General features: G+C 32.7%; 1 protein-coding gene across 1 annotated transcript; it reads right to left on the reverse strand.

Moving 5' to 3' along the window:
* Window positions 1-1,673: 1,673 nt before the first annotated feature.
* Window positions 1,674-14,157, reverse strand: LOC124849215 (pentatricopeptide (PPR) repeat-containing protein). The gene is made up of 10 exons (XM_047327117.2): window positions 13,298-14,157; window positions 11,242-11,369; window positions 10,292-10,432; window positions 9,174-9,260; window positions 8,333-8,486; window positions 6,488-6,547; window positions 4,949-5,377; window positions 3,141-3,436; window positions 2,796-2,925; window positions 1,674-2,467 (listed from the first exon to the last, which is right to left on the reverse strand). The coding sequence occupies exons 1-10, from the start codon at window positions 14,093-14,095 to the stop codon at window positions 1,922-1,924; spliced, it is 2,769 nt and encodes a 922-aa protein (XP_047183073.1). The 5' UTR covers window positions 14,096-14,157; the 3' UTR covers window positions 1,674-1,921.
* Between the last annotated feature and the right edge of the window lie 6,455 nt (window positions 14,158-20,612).

Here is a 20,612-nt window from a genome sequence, read left to right on the forward strand (position 1 = left end):
GGGATTTGATAGGATTTGAAGATAATTTTTATTGTTATTTATTTGAGTGGATTTGGAGGTAAGTGAGAATAGATTTAGAAGTAAATTTTTTTAATCTGTCACATCAATTAAATCCTACACTAATTCTCACAAATTTTATTTCGAAATTCATTTTTACTTACCTCCAAATCTACTTAAGTAAACAACAACAAAAATTATCTTCAAATCCTCTCAAATCCCCTCAATCACTCTCTCCCAAATTCAGTCAAGTAAACAAAGCCTAAGTGATATTAGAGAAAGACATATGAAGAAGAAATCATATCTTTTTACATGTAAGTACATTTTCGAAGACGGAATTTTTTGTGTGTGAGGAGAATGTGGCATCCTAAACATTATAATAATTAGAAAAATATAAACATAAAGTTAAATATCTAAAGTAAAAGATAAAATATTTATTAATTATAATTTCAAAGGTTTATTAGATTGTAATAAGAGATAATAGAATATTTTAATGATATGTATAGTTAAAATAATATTTATATACAATATAATAAAGATAATATATAATATATAAACGTATATGTTATATATTATATTATATGTAAATTTTATAAAAATATATAATATAAACTTATATATTATAAATAGTAAGGATAATATAAAAACGTATATTTTTTAATGAGTTAGCATGTCTTTCTTGGAAGGTTGGCAGACTGGCCTGATTGGTTTGACACCATTAAAATTGAGATCCTTATGGTGGAGTCTACCCATGTATTTATATGATTGTTATTTGAGTTTATGACTTTTATTGAAAAATATTTTCAAACTTATAATGTGATAAAAATTACTCTCATGATAACTATAATTTATGTTAGTCTATCCTTCTATTTTGGTGTTGTAATTTTTATCAGTAATGATATTTTTTTTATATGAAAGTAAATGATACAAGTATGGAAAAAGATGCATAATAGAGATGATAGTGGTAAAAACCTTTTTCTACCATTCTTGATTTAATTGACGGAAGTTTACATTCACCACTCGGTTGTGCGTTTAGTTTCTATCAATTAAATTTATTGACCTTGCATTATAATTCATATTTTCACTTTGAATATCTATCTTTTTGGGATTTATAATTAGAATTACCATTCTGTGATGGTGTATTGAACAGTTGAATTCCTATTGTCTTAATACTTTTTCAAAGAATTTTCTTTTTCATTGTTAGTTTGACAATTTTATATTTTTATAACCATAAAATATTTTTTTTAGTACCTGGTGAATAAATGTGTTTTCTGAACTAGTGGTATCATAGTTTATTTTTTTTTATAATTTTACTATAAGTATGAGATTATATTATTTTAGTATCATCCCTAAATGTTACGAGAACAAGTAATTAAAAAAATTAATATAGAATTTTACATGAATTAGTTTTAAAATTATAATTTACATATAACTTTTAATTAATTAAAAAAATGGTATTCAACATTATATGTAGCTTTTAAAAATAGAATAAGGTAACTTTTTAACTTTTTTTTTCTATATTTTTTTCCAACTTCAAGTTTTTCTACCAAATTGAGAAAAATAAACTAATTAAACCTACTTTCAAACCTGTCACATACTGAAATTATATGTTGTTTAAATTAATTTTACAGATAAAATTTAAATGAAAGAAAAATAAGGTCTTTATACAGATAAAATTACCAACTATACATTTATTTACAATCAGCATAAATCTTACAAGATCTTTTGATTTTGATTGAATACAAAATTAGTTAAAATCCACAGTAATTTCTGGATGCTGGGAAAGGGGTTCAGCAAAATTACTATTTTTCCTATTTCTATCAAAGAAAAAAAAAAAGAATTCAATACCTAAAAGATTAGCACCAATCTTGGCATTCTCCCGATTCCCTTTACGATACATAATTCAAAACTATCAACTGTATGACTATGAAATAACATTATCATAATCTTCATCATCAGTGTCATCATCTTTATTGATTCCATTGGCACTATAATCTTCATCTTCTTCTTCATCTTCATCTTCATCTTCATCATCAATCTCAAGATCTGCAGTTCCTGTTTGACTAGTGACATCAAGAATATTATGAGAGGTCCAATCAGGAGGAAAGGTCTTTTGTAGGGCTTCTGTAAGCTCCCCTCCGGTTCTTTCAATCTTGCGTAAATATCTTGACCAATGAACCGCAGTTCCCATGTCAACAGTCATCTCAGACTCTACCATCTCTCTACATATAGACAACAGGCCACTGTATGCGTATGATTGAGCAAAGGTTGCCCTTGATAGCAAAGATGTCACAAGACAATGGTACACTGCTTTGTCTGGTTTCAATCCAGCTAGTTTCATCTCTTCAAAGCAACTCAAAGCTTTCTCAGGCATAGAGGCTCGTGCCCAACCATTTATTAGAGTGGTGTAGGTTTTAAGGTTTGGTTTTATATCAGATGCTTCCATTTCTTGGATAATCTCAGTTGCTTTCTGGCAGGAAGAAAATAAAAACTGACTAACAGGTGATATAAATAAATTACCATCCAAAACCATGCCCTAAGGTGGTTAGGGATAAACTTGGCAATAAACAGAAAATAAAATAAAAACGAAATTTTTTCTAAAGCTAAAATTTCATAAGCTAAAAACAAACTTTTGGAAAAGCTAATTTTAACTTCTTTTTCTTATTTTCTTCTTCCAAACTTGTTTATGAAGAAGTTCATCCAAACACATCAATGAAGATGCAAGGAATGAAACACTTGTTCTTTACTTTTAATCCCTTTTAAGTAATCACAAACTTAATGAGTTAAATTCATCATACCTGCATATCTCCAGCTTTACAACAAGCATTTATAAAAGACGTGTAGGTATGGATGTCTGGTCGAACTCCTTCTTTTTTCATTTGCTGCATCAAGTCTGCAGCCTCCCAGACATCACCTCTCCGAGCCCAACTAAAAAAGTCAACAAGGTTACTAAAATACAGCGCAAGTTGTGAAGCCGCTAATGGATAAAATATTAAATATTCCAAGCACGTACACATCGAAAAGTATATCAACATAAAATGATAATTCAAGAATACACACACAAAAACACATACAAACACATAAATAAATGTTAGACAAAATGAAAACTTCAATTTTCATCGTCAGATGCAATTTATTCATACCCATCAATTAGTATGTTGTAGACAAAAGTGTTCCTTGGAATCTTTTTTGCACTCATTTCTTTTGTGACTGCAAGGGCACTCTGCATTCTGCCTGCCTTGCAACATGCCTTCAACAATGCCTCATAGGTATAGACATCAATCTCCAAACCCTCATTCCTCAACGTGGTAAAGTACTGAAAGGCCTTTTCAGTGTCACCCAGTGAAGCATAACCTTGCATAAGAGTTGTATATGTGTGTTCATTCGGTCTAATGCCAGCCAGATTCATTTCATCCAATATTGCTACTGCCTTGGCCATCTGCAAGAAATGTAACATTATTTACAGAAAGTGTTACATAATGTATGGCCACAAAAACAAGAAACCTAACAGAAACATCCCAGTATATCTATTGTAATCCAATCATACTAAGCAGGAACTTGTTAAGACAGAGACACTTTGATAAGTGAATAGACAACCTTTCGTGAAGAGTATAATCCTCATCGATTAATATAGTTTCATCTAGACAACCCATGGTTTGGATGATAAATAATAATACATTTTGATAAGCTATTCATAGTAACACAACCAAGGAAAAAAATGTTCCTATGATTAAAAGTGATTTGATCAGTTAAAGCAACATCGTGAAGAGTATGTCCAATACAATGATTAAATGATGACCATCAGAGAAAGTCAACATGAAAGCAATAGACATTGAAACCACACATATGTACAACAATTAGACGATGACTATCAGAATGTTAATATAAAATCAATAGAAGCTATTCACACGTGTACAACACAAGATTCAAATTTTATTTGCTCAATCTTGATCAAATGCAGGTTGCAAATTCCCAGTGATTCTGAAACAGTAAATCAACCTTTCCTATGTTTGTGTGATTAATTTGTTGATAGTAAGACAGAAAGATGTTCAAAAGAAAAGTAGTCCTTGCATATTAAGTTGAGTGCAACAAAAGAAGATATCAACGAAAATGGTATCAACCTCTGCTAAAGTACTGACAAAGGATAAAATCAACATGCAAGCTTCAACTGTCTTTTTCAAGATACTTATAAATAGAAATTTCTCCATGTAAAAAAACCAATGATCTTGCGTAAAAAATCAATGTGTTGTGCCTTTTTTGTTGCCAAATCATTTAAATCCTGATATATAGACAATCTAATAGGCAATAGACAGAGTGACATTTCTTTGTAAACCCTTCACTTTGTGAAATGTATTCTCTCAACAAACAGCGTCCTTAGGTCATATCCTCTCATAAAAGAATTTTCCTTATAATCTTTCAGACAACTTTGTTTTGTAGCCAAGAGTGGCAATAATAAAATACGCAGAAAAACCAGAAGTGACTTACTGTTAAAGAACATCTGTGTAAGAAATGGCCCATGTGAATAAGTTCTTGGACCTGCTATCTTCAGTATGAATAAGAGATAGCACTTTTTATCGTCAATGGTTAGCCTTTATTTTAGTGTTTCCCCAATTCTTTCAAGTATGCAGAATTGTTGAAATCTTATAACAGTAATAAGCAATGGAAGCCAGTGCACGCAAATGCTCTGCCAATTTTAAATTCATAGCAATCAATTGAATTAAAAAAGTTTCCAGCTATCATAACTTCAAGAAAGAACTAATACTGAACAAATTCAGGCTAAATCCTTTCTAGAAAGATCATTATAACTACTTAGTATACCACAGTTACCTCCTTGTCTTTTTATTTATTTTTTGAAAATCGAATAAATAAACATATTTTATAAGGAAAAGTAAAGACCAAGTCATGTTATTTGTTTATTATAATAAACAATTGTTTATCAACCACAGGTTACCTGGCGCTTCTCAACAAGGCCAAGAATCAGAGCATTATATGTGTGGACTGTGGGAATGCAACCACTCCTCCTCATCAGATCAAATACCTCCAGGGCTCTCCTCATCTCTCCAGCTCTTGCAAAACCATGTATAATGGGCAAAAATGTGCGTGTAGTTGGTCTATGTCTCTCCTTCTGCATTTGCTTCACCATTCGAATAGCACGATCCATATTACCCATTCCACAAAAGGCTGTCACAATGTTATTGTAGAGAACTACATCGGGCTTCAAACCATCCTTAGTAAAATCTTCAAAAATGGAGAATGCATTAGCCCAATCTTTTAACTTCAAGAATCCATTGATCAACATAGAGTATGTCTTCATGTTATGTTCTATGCCACTCATTTTCATCGTTTTGCTTATCTCCAATGCTTTAGAAACTTTTCCTATCTGAAAAAAAAAAAAAAGATAAAACAGATTGGCATCAACAAGCTAGAACTACTAATGGCATATACATTTGCTTACTTGACCAAAATTGGGTATCAAATATAAACAGATTGGACATGATGGACAGTTTATTAGCTGGAAATGAATTGTCTATCAAGTATTGATTTCATGTGCTTTGCAAGGGATTTGATTAAGAATTGAAAACATTGATATTGGATCATGGTATTTCAAATATAGTATGACAGTCTTAAAAGCTGTTCTGACAAAATTAAAAGAAAAAAATGTTTAACTTCTCAGAACATTCATAATTTTCAAAAGAGAATTCATGACAATGAAAACTAATTATAACGGAGTGCAAGGATCAAAGTGAGGATTAATAATTGATAAAAGAGACTTACTTAACAGATAAATAAATGGATTTAATAATTGCAGGGGGAGATTATTTTTCTTCATGAGAGTGAACAACTTTTGTTCAAATTGGTAGATTGACGCTTGATGTTCAAACCTAAGAGCTCTTGTCAAACATCCAAACTCTCACTGCTTCCCATTCCTAGTTTACTTATTTCCTTGTATTTTTTTATTCCCTAGAAAATCATTAAATAATTGATATTTCCATATATTTGAAATTTATACTAATCTTAATATGAAGGGTGCCTTAAATAATGTGAATTTTATTGGTATGATCCACATGATAAGACAAAAACATGAGGTTTTGGGCACTCATATCTTTAGGGAACTATTCAGCGAATAAGCTTAGCCAATTTTGGTCTTGGTTCCAAGAGCTATGCTTGGTGGGATAATATACTTTCTTTTGTTATACCCCCACTCTTGCCTGCCAATTTCTAAATTCAGATTCTTTTCATAGATAGATATTAACTTCCTTATTATACCCCCACTATTGTTTTGATATCCTTTATTTTATGGATTGGGGCGCAGTGGATTATTGTTAATTGTGTTGTCACCATAGTTGGGATGGCAAATTGTGATACTTTAGCACTACCATTTTATTAAAAATAAAATCTATAGGAACTTCAATAAAATGTGTGCAACAAAATCAGGTAGTAACTACTGAATATATAAATGATCCAATTAATGTAGAATGTTATGTCTTACCTTGGTGTAAAGATTAATAAGACAGCCATAACTGACAACTGAAGGAGAGAAACCACATTCCTTCATCAAAACAAAGAAATAGTTTGACGTCATTTAATGAAGAGTGCAACCATGCATAGCAGTTTTACATACAAAATCTAAAATAAATCAGTGATTATGTGAGTAATATAACACATGCTAAATTAAAGGGTACAATTTTTAAAAAGCTAGAGACACTTGTGTAAACAAAACTTAAAGATACATGTATATTTGATGCAATAACTCTAGAAATTGTTTACCACCTTTTTCTTTCAAAAACTACAGACATAATAAGAAAAACTATTAATATCTGAATAGTGACAGATAAATTCATTGAGAAACAAGCTGGAAAATGTAAAAAAAAATAAAAAATCTATAATGAATTTATGTTTGAAATCTTACATCAACTATAGACATGATCAACTATAGTATATCATTAAGTGTAAATCTCACTTTACAAGCTGGTTTAGTAATGAGTTAGGCCTATAACTCATATTCTAAGATGGGATCAAAATTTATCATAACAAGGTTTGTTAATATATCTTGTCACTCAGTATCAACATGTTAATGGACTACCCAGAAATACCCCCTCTCATGCTCAATATGTCTAATTCTTGGCTTGAGGGAGTGTATTGGAGATATTGTATACATTACCAATATGCTAAATTATAATATATAAGTGAGTTAAAACCATATCTTACATGCTAGTTTTGTGAAAAACACACCTTCTAAGAGATTTGAAAACAGGTTGAATAGTCATATTCAACAGTGAAGTTGTTGTCAATTTGACTCATTGCCCATAGATCAAATCCAACCCACTCCTAAAATAAGACCTCTTAATGAGTGGGTTGAAAAAGACCCAACCCCCCCCCCCTCCGCAATAAGTTAGGATCAAGGCCAAAGTGGGTTTGACCCCTATAACATTAAAATAAGACTTCAATTAACTCCTGCATATTGTTGTAATTGCATAAGTCCTTTAAATATTTCAAATTGCAAATGGATCCCCAAATATTTCACATTACTTGTAAATTGGTCCTTATTATTCATTATTTGCAACTTAATTTTAAGGTTGGGGCCCAACCTATATCATGCTCAAATCATTTTGACTCGACCTCACATGGCTTGGACCTAATCCAACCAGACCTTTCTTGACTTAAACCCAACCTCATATGTGTTTGACACGACTCAGCCTGACATCGATCCCACTTGAGTTCGGCCCGACCTGACCAAGCTTGACTCGAGCTTGACCAAGTCCCAATCATCTTGATCCGGGCTAGGCTTGACCTAGCCTAACATGGGGAGAGAGCTAATTGACAATGGTTTCCACCAACAGTGAGTGAAGATTCTCCATGACTTGCTCTGATGTGAAAACCCAGAGCTGGAGAGTGGAAAAAGCATGGCTGGCTGGGAGATTCTTTGTGAGATTTCACGTCCAAAAATATCATTGATTCAATACTGTAAGTGTTGAGAAACAGAGATGATAGCTGCTGTGGGAATAATATCATGTTGTGGATATGAACGAAAGTTATAAAATCACTAAAGAACTAACGTTACCCTGAAAGGTAGACGTGAGCAGTGGGTAGGAGAAAAGCTAGCATACAGAAAAAACACAAGACGGTATTTACCCTCTTTTGAAGAGAATCCTACACAATCTGGAAGTTTTATGCTTAGGTCATCCTATAGTATTCAACATTCTTATGGTGTGAGACATTTTCTTTTAAAGATACAAATGATGACAGAAAAATAAACACATAACATGCCAGAAGTAGAAACTAGAAAGACTACAGTAACGGTGATGAAAATGATAAACTACAAAGGAGCTTATACCTTTAGTCTGCCAAACACAATCAAGCATTTTTCTTCATTACCAATCATCGTATAACCATCCATCATGGTATGATATATGTCAATAGGAGCATCTATCCCTTGTTCTTCCATCTCCCTCACCAAGGCTTCAGCTCTATCCATATTACATGTTTGACTGTAAAAGGCATCAGAATATCAAAAACAATGAGAAAAACGAAGGAAGAAAATTGAATAGAAATGGCAATCATTTGAAAATGAACACAAATTGGAAATTTACAGAAACAGAAATGTAATAATAATAGATAGAAACATTAAACACACTAGTGAATAATTGATGGTTTTGTTCAAATTTTTACCTAACATTGAATTAATTAACAGCTTGATCAGCAATTTTTGTTATGGCAAATATTGATACTAACATTATGTTTATAGTCCTTCAAAATTTAGGATAAATCTGATATTGGTTCCCATTTAAAAGAAATCAGTTTAGTCTCTCAAACATAAAACGAATATGGTTATATTCCCTAAACACTAAATTGGAGGGACTAAAATGATTTTTTTAGAACTGCTTTCAGTCCCTCAAATTTATTATTTAGTACTAAAACCATTTTGTTTTTCAAACTTGAGACATAAAAATCAACTTTATTTGGGGAACCACAACAGTGTTCACCCCAGATTTAAGGACTAAAAATTTAATTAAACCTATTAATATTTATTTCCCAGCTAAAGGTTTCACAATAAAAATATGGAAATGACAAGTAAATTTGGAGGACAATTCTCCATTTAGCAAGGTTCTACCCAATACCTACAACGCATATCATGCAAATAAAAATGAAACCTTGAAAGAAATATGAATGATTACCAATGCGCATAAATTATGCTCCCGTAAATGACAGCGTTTAAAGATGGCAGCTTCTCTTTTGCCTCCTTAAACCAATGATCTGCAGCACTTCCAAAACAACATCAACTAGTTATCTCCGTGAGATACAAACTGAAGCATTGATCTGAACTCATTCATCAACAGGCCATCAAATTTTTTCCCCATATAGAACTAATCAAAACTTTCACACAAGCACCAGGAAATGTGAGAGTGAGGTTATTTAAGTATGAAAAAACAGAAACCAGAAAATTCAAAGATAACCCAAAATATCCAATCACTTAGACATCAGAGAAAAACAACAACCCAACCATAGCAGTACACTTCAATCTTCACACTTTGGTGGTTGGGGATGAGAAGACCAAGGGAGCTCAACAAGCGTTGCAACGTTAAAGTTTACCAGGCTTTTATGGGGAAAAAGTAGAAGGGCCAAACAAATGACGGAGTTACTGATGCCATCTAACCTATAAAAACAACTTTTACAATAAAGTTTATACAGATCTATGACTTCCTTAAAAACTGGCAAAAATAGGAATTGTATTTCTAAGGTCCATTGGCAATCAGCTGCTACGTTCCATTAAGGAATTAGTTGACTGTAAGTTTTCAAAGTTCATTTTTTATTGTTTGGATTCAGTTTCTCCATTACACAATAAATACAATGCTTTTCCACTAAAAGAAAAAAAAATGGTATAGAAACTATCCTTTCAAGATTCATCCCAGTGCACTGAACTGACCAAAATGATAGTTTTGGACTAGTCACACGAGATGCACAAGAATCATCCTTGGCACCTTTCATTTTTTTTTCCCTTTGGCATGGTATAAGAGCTGCAATTCAATCCTTGCTGGCTACATTGTTCATAAATTTATGATAAAATTTAAAAATTCAGCACATTTAAAGTTGGCATGCATACTAACCATACAGCAAGCCCAAGGTAATGGGGCAATTTAGAGAAAAGAAAACACCATATATAACTTCACCTAATAGCTTAATCTATAAGGATAATGGGTACATGACCAAGAGAAAGAAAGAAATAACTAAAAAGTAGAAACACTACTTCAACAAAAAGATACAATAATGGGAGAAATTTATCTGGTTTACTTACTCAGCATTGCCCATTCTAGCAAATCCTCCCACAATTATACTGTATGTTACTATAGTCATTTCAATGCCCTCCTCCTTCATCTTTCTAACACAATGTAAAGCTTCTTCCATGTCTCTACCAACTGCATAAGCATGAATCAGACTGCAAACATTTAACATGCATTAATAATTAAGGTCAGAAGAAACAGCAAATGTTGTGCTTGTTAATTTAACTTTGAAGAAAAGAAAGAGTGAAAAAAATAGGGATATACTCTCCTTAAACCAAAGAACAAAATAAAAATGGAAAAACATAATAAATACAGAATTCCAAATAAAACCCCTAAAGAAGTATTAGAGTTCTAGAGAGAGAGCGAGAGAACAAAAGAGAAACCGTAAAGGTAATTTGTATTGATGAAAAGTTACTTCTTTGATAACAAGGGCACTCTTCATACAGAGAAAGAAAAGAAACAAAGTTATAAGAGAAACAATGTGGAATTTCAAACACCATCTCAAGCATGAAACTTAATATTTGAGGGTAGTTCAATAGCAACCTAATACTTGGTGACATGATAGACCCAATAAATTTCATTAAAATAGGCTTTGATACATCATAAAAAGTGGACTTTCTCTGACTCATCCTCACAAAAGTATTTGTAAAGTGAGATTTGCACTCATTTATATATTATAATTTGGCTATATCTTTAGTTGATGCGAAATCTCAACCAAGAAAACTGCTTGAAGGATGAAAATTAGAAATATCAGAGATTCAACAGTTAAATATTCTTTTTCCCCAATCAATGTTCAATAATATTCAACTTTGAAAAGAAAAGTCAATTCATTCACATGCTCATCTCTAAAAAGATAACACTTCAAAATCATAATGTGGTTATAGCTTAAAAGCTAAAAACAATTTTTGCTGATGATGATATTTAATTATACCCAAATCTAGAGCAAAATATTTAAAGAATTTACCTACTATACACATGAGAAGAAGGCTCTATTCCCCTTGCTCTCATACTCTCAAATGTTTGCCGTGCATGATGCATGTCCCCTCGTCGTGCATAATATTTAACCATTAAACCATATTCTTTTCTAGCAGGCTGAAAAATTAATGACAGAAATGAATCCAAGAACAAATACTTATAATTCAAATTACAGAAGGGGCACACTAAAATTTTCCTTCCAACCTTTATAGGTATGCACAAAAAAATGTTACTACCTTTTCTAAAAATAAAAGGAAGCATGTTACAAATCTAAAAGTATTGGCTTTGACCTAAAACATTCATTTTTTTTTTCTTTAATTTCACACAAGAAATAGACAAACTTAATAATTAAGGTAAACTATAATTTTTAACCCATAACAAAAAAAAAGTAGCATTACCATAATGTCTCAGTGATTTTATGTTTATCATTAACTGAGACTTTAGACACATATTGCTGCATACATTAGTGTGCAAAAAATCAAACAGAACAGGCTGGCATAACTGAAGAAAATCAAGATACCTATTATCTATCCTCTCTAGCTACCCTCAAGAGTCCCACCTATTCAACAAGAAAAATACAAAATAAAATGTCTTAGCATTTGCCATTCAGAAATTGAAACTAGATGCCACAAAATATCCATGTCTTCAAAATTGCACCTATAATTCCATATTCATTTGAGTCTAATATCAAATTTTCTCTTTAATTTCTAAACCATCATATTCAAGCCACCTTGTTTTAATATCACTTTTACCAATGGCACTTGTGTTATTATTTATGTACACAAGACACATAATTCATGGATGAACCTTGCGAATTACAATTGTGAGAAGTTTGTTTTCAGAAAACATTCTGTTTTTACTTTATTTCCTACTTTGAGAGGCATGTAAAGTAACACCAAACAACTTTTCATGATTTTCTACTTTCATTTACTGTTTTCACTGCTTCATAAAGGTTCATGTAATGTAAAAATGTCAGTCAAGGTAGCAACTTAAAAATCAACCAATTTAACTTATGCCTTATCCTTGTAATGCCAAGAAATTATAAATCATAACAAGTTCTACTTTTAAGATGTAATTGAAAAAGGAAAAAGTTTCCTCAAAGTGAAATAGTTGTACAGTCATAAGTGTCTTCTGCAAGTAACTACTTATCCACTTTACTGAAAAAACCTAGAGAAGTAACCGATGAATAAATCATCCATTTCATCACAAAAGTATTACTCTCTCTTGCATAATCCTTTAAATAAAAAAATTATAAAGAACCTCTTCAAATTAGAACATGGAGGTTCGAAAAATATACACTTTCTTGTATTTTTATTGTAATGTGTCTCAAAGTCCTCTCTAATTATTTTCTTATATGTATTTGAAAGGATTGATCTCTGGTAAAAGTGTTAAGTATTTATGATGTTGTAGGTGAGTATGGGGGAGAAGACTACATTTATGGATATTCCTCTGAATGTGATAGGGAGAATATTTATCCCATGCTAGCTAGAAGATTATAAAAAACGATTTTTGGATATCTTTTATTTGCAGAAAAACTGGATTCTCATGTCTTCACACATTTTTTTCCTGTCAAAAGAACCTGTTACACAATATAGAGGACAACTTCGTCTTCTAAGCCAATTTTGTAAGATTAACTCTAAACTCCCATTCTAAGATGATATTAGAACCTAGTGGAGGAAAACATAAGTAAGAGACAGCTCTATCTTCATAGTTATGTAGGTCTAAATCAACATTCTAAGAATTCCTATACTAAAAGGATAGGAAAGTTATATTTCCATGGAAATGTAAAAGTTACCAACTAACCCCACTACGACATCTATTTTTAATTTTCCATTTTTAAGTATTTTAAAATACAAAATGTATTCCTAGCATCCTTAAATCCTATCAAAACACATTTTTAGACATATATAACAACCTTGAGAATGTAATTTATCATAATGCAGCAGCATAACTTGAAACAAACCCCTTTAGGAACTATTTATATAGAAAGTTTATATAGATACAAGTATAAATTATGTGTGCGTGTATAGAAGAAGATGATAAACCTTCTTAATTTTCTCGAAGGCTGTCACAACGGCCTGCCAATTCTCGGGCTGGGTTTCCAGGACCTTCTGGAACCCCTTCCTTGATCCGTCCCTCTCCTCATGCCACGTGGATGGATACTCTCCCTTGTCGCCATTCCCTTCCAACCACCGCGCCCGCTCTTGACTCTTCTCCCTCATCCTCTTACCGTCGTCCAGCTTCACCGTTAGCACTCTCCCGTGAAACTCTACACCGTCAAACTCCACAGCTCGCATCGCCGCCTTGTCCGCCGCCTCGTCCTCGCCGTCATAAATGACGAACGCGAAGCCCGCGTTCCGCGCCGTCTCGTGGTGCCCCTTGATCAAAATGACGCTACGTATCGCCCCGAACTGCCGGAAGAACTCCGCCACCTGAGGCTTCTTCACCCACGCCGGAAGGTTCCCCACGAAGATCTTCCCCGGCTGCCGGAAATCGGTTTGGGAATCGGAAGTCGAGCCCTCGTCGCAGCCGCTATCTTCCGCGACGGTTTCAGCTTCATTCACGGGCGGCGGTGGTGGCGGCGGCGGAGGCGGAGGAGGGGGTGGGGAGAGTTTGCTTGTGAGCCATAGCTTGTTGGCGAGGGGGTTTGAGGTTGGAGTGGTTTTGAGGGATTTGGAGGGGCGGCGAGGGGTGGCGGAGTTACTGGAGTCTGAGGGAGGTTTGAGAGAGAAGGAGATGGTGGTGGTGGTGACGGTGGCGGTGGGAGGGTGGTGTTTGGGGGAGAAAATGGTGGTGTTGGTGGGTACGGATAAGTGTGAGGTGCTGAAAGAGAAGGGTTCCATTGTTATCGTTTAAGGTTTGTTTGTTGTACTGAGTACCTCAACCATAGAACCTCGCAACTCTCCACTGCAGTGGTAATACGTAAGATATTTATTATATTTTTTAGAAGGTAAAAATAATTATATAAATAATATAATATATGGGTTAAAACTATAAATATTTGTTGGTTATTTGTAATTTTATTATTTATGTCTAAAAAAATGGTTTCTGTCTTTTCAACAATTTTAGTCTTTTAATTTCTAATTATCCATGATATCGATGTTTAAATTTTTTTCTTCGCAATTTTAATCTTTATAATTTTGTTTAACGTTTACTTCAATTATCCTTTTTTTTTTCTTGTTACAGTCAAGATGCCATATTTAAATTTGGGAAAATGAATTATATTACTAATTTTTTTTATAAAATTGAAAACCTTATTAACAACGGACAAAGTCGGAGATGGTAATAATTTTAAAAAACTGAAAAAAATTAAATCAGGCTACGGATAACTAAATTATCAAAATTACGAATAACCAAAAAATAAATTAATAAAATTAAAATTACAAAATCATATATGTAAAAGAACATATATAATAAAATTACAATCAAACCAAAGAATTTTTAGTGCGTCTTTTCAACTATGGTAAAATTGTTAATTTTTTAATTATATTGATTTTAATGAAGTTTGGTTAGATAGTATTTGGTATTTTTAATTATATTGATTTTAATAGTTTTAAATTTAATTGTGAAATTTTACCAGAGTTAATTCGTATAATTTTTTATTTGAAAAATCAAGAGTTATATTGGGATGTTTCAACATGTTCTCTACTTCTTTTATGAGATTCATCAAACTTGAAGTTCTTCCGAAGATTGCATTGAGCCCAAACTACTATTTTTTCCACCAAACTATCACATGCCTCTTGTACTCTATACCCTTCATTGGAATTATTCATAAGAAACTGCTACCATTAGCTCTAATTCAAACACTTTCCAAAAACCCTTACACCATAAAGACTTGATCTTCTCTTCTTCACATAATCATGTTAACCTCTTTTGATTCTCACAATCCCTTTTTCTTCACTTTTTGGTATTATTCATTTTGGAACTAAAAAAACTGCTTTTTTATATCCTAATGAATCTAACAATACTATGCGATTTTCTATGCTTGTTTTAGTGCTCTTTACTTTATTCGTTGGTGCCATAGGAATCTCTTTCAGCCAAGAAGGAATACATTTGGATATTTTATCAAAATTGTTAATTCCGTTTATAGACCTTTTACATAAAGATTCAAAAAATTTTTTTAATTATTATGAATTTTTAACAAACGCAACTTTTTCTGTGAGTCTCACTTTTTGGGGAATCTTTATAGCGTCTTTTTTTTACAAATCGGTTTATTCCTCTTTAAAAAATTTGAATTTATTAAATTTATTTGAAAAAAGTTTTCTTCAAAAAAATGATAGATGTATAACCACTGACCTACCTTCTTGAAACACGAAACTTCTCTTGAAGACCACAAACCATCAGAGAACGATTTGAAAACAACTAAGTCACCCTTGTGTTCACACCCCAAAACTGATGAAGGAACAACATCATCCCGTCTTCAGTTGTGTTTGTCAGACATCCCTGATTCACTTAACATTGATTTGTATCTATTGCTTAATCCAAACTTGATGATGCACCACCACTGCTTTTCCTTTTCTCAAAACGAGGAACACCCTTGGAAGACCAAAAATATACTTAAACAAGGCGATCAAATCCCTTATAAGATTATGCTCTAAACTTGCTAAGAAACCACTTTATATAAACTTCAAACCTAAACCCTATGACCGGCTCCACAAACACCACATCAGTTAGCCATCTTCATGTACTTATCATTACCAGCTTAACTTAAAACCTTCTTCAAGAATCACCCCCTTCAACTCAAAATCTTTAGTAACACAACCCTGCCTTTAAACCTATAAACCTCATAATACTCTTAGCCCACAACTAGTGCTGTCAAAACGAGTCACCCAACCCAACCTGGCCCGGCCCATCACAGGTTGGTCACTTAGTGAGTCAATCCAACCCAACTCATTTATTAGCGAGGCAGAAAAATTCGAACCCAACTCAACCCACCACGGATTGGTGGGTTAAACCGATTGGCTCACTAGTTCACTTAATTACAATTTTTTTTAAATAAAAGAAATTACAAAATTTTTATAACTCAAATCTAAATAAATTTCACTCTCAAAATGATGTTATACTCAAGACAATTCAAAATAATAAAAAAAGGTACAATACAATCCACGTATAATGAGCTGAATGGTATTTTTTGGGGTTTCATAAGATAATAAATTAATAAAATAAAATTAGGTGGGTTGGTGAGCCAATCCGGCTCACCACGGGTTCAACACAGATGAGCCAGCTTTAAATTAGTCGGATTGAAAATTGACCCGCATAAAAAAATTACATTTTTTTTCAAATCCAACCTGAGATGAACCCATGGTGGGCCGGGTTGGCCCGCGGTTGTAACCCATTTTGACAGCTCTCTACCCACAACACCAACCCTTTGACCTAATCTGAACTCACAAACACATTGTCTTTTGTAGTCCAACATCCAACATTTACTTCTCTCTTAATCAAACTTAGTCGATCTATCAACACCACCAGAAAACCACCCTAATGAATCTAACTTTAACATGGACTGCAACTTCATATCCTTGAATGTTTAACCAATCCAAATTCTTCGCTCATACTCGATAACCACTTTAGTCGATTATACTGTAGACACCCTTTTTCATCTATTTCAAGACCTTACTTCTCTTCTCCTCTTAGTTCTCTAACCTTACCTTTTCTTTAACAACTGACGTTTTTCATCTCAAACCGAGGTCAAACATTTCTTCTATGCAAACCACTGATCTTGAACTTTACTCCAAACTTGACACTATAGCACCCACTTGTGTATAAGACCTAAGCATCTTCTTCTAAATATCTACTTAGCTTTCTACCCTTACAACACTTCATTCTTCTAAAAGACTTCATTTCCTTTCAACTTAGAAACTTGGCCTTACACAGCTACTCATCAACCCCTTGGTCCACTTTCGAATTCTTATTCCTTTATTAACTTAAGCTTCAAACCTTCCACCACTTTTGACCTCTGACATTACTGACAAACAGAACCAAACTGATTTTTTAAACCTCGCTACACTGATGCTTACCCAAAACTCCTTTTATTCTGACTTTTAAACTCAATTCTTTTTGTGAAACGTATGATATATGATCACTTGAATATGTTCTTGAAAACTCCCTTACCAAACTGATGCTTCTACCTTCCAACATCTTAATTCATCCTTCAGAACTCAAAAGCTCTGGTCTTCTAACTCCTAATCATCGAGGCAAGAATTTTTTTCTCAAAGGCTTTAACCAATTCTAATGAAAGTATGCATGTTAAGTTTTCCTTGAATCTGCATTCGTTTATCTATCATTATATAGTACAATACACTACTACAAAGGCAAGAATAAGCCAAGAATCACTATAGCCAACAACAGTGGAATCACAACCCTTTGTTTCCCCAAACCTTTAGAATTATGAACGGAAAATCATCTTTGATATGGTCATTAGTGTGCACCCTCACTACTTTTATCAAGTTGGTTTTTGTTCTTAATACTTCCAGTTAGATACACAACTCTACTATCTATACTTGGAGAACATGGTAAACCATACCATTTAGACTCAACTTTCTACAAGAAAGGCAGGACAAACCCACAACTTATAAGTCATCCTAAGGACGAACTACTCTGATACAATTAATGTAACATCTCATTTTTAATAGTAAAATACTACTAAAATGAATATAACATATATGATATTGAAACTACCATAAGAAAACAAAACTTACGAAAGACAAAGTCTACACATGTAGAATCATCTGACCTTCCAACTGTTTCACCCTCACCTCTCACTGGAGCAACCGTAAAGAATGTCTCCCTAAGTTCACACCATTAAGGTGATCATCGCAAAAGATAAAACATACACAAAGACAGACAACAAAAAAACAAGGGTAAGATAAAATACAAAAAATTAATGATATATATATATATATATATATATATATATATATATATATATATAAATATTTAAATATTATACACATGATAACCAACTAAACACTTTATGCATAATCATATTTTGACTAGATTGTCCGGACTTAGAATGAATGTCGAGCTATGACGGGTTATGCACTTGTGGTGGCTTCTACTTCTTTGCAAAGTCATTGCCAATGGGTTTCCCCCTACCACACTCACAAGGTTAGTATGTTCCACGCCTTGGATCATACTAGAAGCACTCAAGACTAAGACCTCCTGCTACTCTCACCACATGTGTCAAACTTCTCTATTAGAGAATGTATGATCATTAGAGTGCCAGGAAAACCCTCAATATTGAGCTCCCTGCATTCATTCTAGCAACACTTGAATCACACCAGAGAGTTCTACCTTGGAACTAAATTCACCACTTTAACAACCTTTGAAACCATGAACATACATTCCTTTACTTTCACCTTGTATATCAACATATATAACATTTAAACATACTTCAAAAGACATCAAACAACTAAACCAGTCATTGGAAAGTACTTAAAAACCTATTTATTTGAACCTCTAGAGTGGCGCCTAGTGGCACCACACCGTGCCGCCCAACAACATCCAACCAGGCAGTTGCCGCTTGGCGGCCTCCCCACTATGCTACCCAGCGATAGGACAACAACCAAAAACCACTTTGAATTGGACTTTGGGGACCCTACCCTCAACTTCTAAAGACCCCTAAGACCCTCCAGAATTTGAGAAAACTTAGAGAACCCTGTTGTAACTCAATTTGACACTTGAAAACCCATTTTCACTCCTACAATCTACCCAATATCATTTCTACACTTTTAAACCGTCAAAGCAATTTACAACCTACATAAACAAGTCAAAATACACTAGCTACTACACTCCAAAATCACAAAATACTCCCAGCTATCCTACTTTCCATTTCCAACCCTTAAACCCTCTAAATTGGACCAAAAACTCAACCTATGAAGTCATTTACAATTACAACACAAATTTTACTGGTTTTAGCACCTAGACAAGTCCTAATAGGTGTGATAACATACTTCTAACTTTCTAAAACAGTGCATACCACTTACCTTAACATTTCACTACTCAACACCCTCTTTTTATACCAAAAACACTTGAAAACAACCCCTATATACTACCCATTTTATTACATACAGTTTTGTTAACCATCTAACCCTCCTAACAAGTTCTAAATTATCTCATGACGGTACTAAAACAGTTCCCATAACATTTCCATACCTATTTCTAAATTTCACTACCCAAAATCTCTCCTTTTTAAGCTTAAAATCTAAGCAACTTGATCCTTACTCTCAGAACTTATTGAATTCTGTTTCAAACAATAAAATATACTCATCACACACAATTAAAATAGTATACAACATCAATCATATCATCATGCAAATTACAATAACACTACATCATCAAAACACTAATTTAACATACGATAAATTTACCCAAACACACTAATTTTTTTACTAAACGTCTATAATTTATATAATTACTAAATTTACACTACAAACACAATTAAACAAAGTTTAGCTTCTCTTACCTCAAAATAACAGCTCAACCCAAAGAAACGTTCCGCCAGTCGCTTGAAACGCAAGAAATTTCTAGACGAACTTGCTCTAAAACATAAATTGATCAGTTAGATTTGAAAGCGTTGATGCCATGATCATATAGGCACCTCCTGATCGTCAAACATATGACTCAAGAGCAAGAACATTTAGAAAAAAGTAGAGAACTCTAGAAAAGTGATTTCTAAAGAGATTATGCGTTTTAAAATAATAAAATTCTTTTATAACAAAACTATTTATAACTAAATTATTTAATATTAAAATAACCGAGTTTCACTATTTTTAAACTATCCTCACTTCTAAAATACTATTTTATGGGGTTTTACAATAATTATATAATATCATGATTAAATTTCAAATTTTTTTTATAAATTTAAATATTTTTAATTATCTTTTTATTAAATTTTTTTAATTAAAATTTTTATATTTTTCAATTATTATTTTTTCTGAGGGAGGTGATGTTATCTTGCATTATTTTATTGTTTATTTGTATTCACGTATTAAAAAAAATATAAGTTTATGCTATTACTAATAACAAGTGACATTTTTTCTCACTTTGAACAAAGTCACCATCCTTCCTTATTTCCATCTTATCACCTATATAACTATCAAGAGTTCTATTAAATGGTCCATGTTATTTAAGAGAAAGTGAATGAGTTTAGGGAATCTGAATAACCAAAACATCAGAAAATAGAACCACAACAACTACTATTGCTCTTAATAGTATCAATTTCTTTACCAGAAAATTATTCTGTTTCACCAGAAACTATTGGTTAGAAACCAAATACATTAATTCATAATTAGACTCAGAAGAGTAATTTATAATAAGATATGTGAAGATAATAACAAATAAATAACAAATCAATAACAA

This window comes from Vigna umbellata, chromosome 8 (assembly GCF_029865625.1).
Source record: "Vigna umbellata cultivar VRB3 chromosome 8, Vumbellata_1.0, whole genome shotgun sequence".
Lineage (NCBI taxonomy): Eukaryota > Viridiplantae > Streptophyta > Magnoliopsida > Fabales > Fabaceae > Vigna > Vigna umbellata.

Coding starts and splice junctions, on each gene's coding strand:
- LOC124849215 (XM_047327117.2), bottom strand. CDS start 14,095: ATGGAACCCTTCTCTTTCAGCACCTCACACTTATCCGTACCCACCAAC. Junction 9,261..10,291: donor GCTAGAATGGGCAATGCTGA/GTAAGTAAACCA, acceptor TTGTTTTGGAAG/TGCTGCAGATCATTGGTTTA. Junction 3,437..4,948: donor GCCTTGTTGAGAAGCGCCAG/GTAACCTGTGGT, acceptor CATTTCTTGCAG/ATGGCCAAGGCAGTAGCAAT.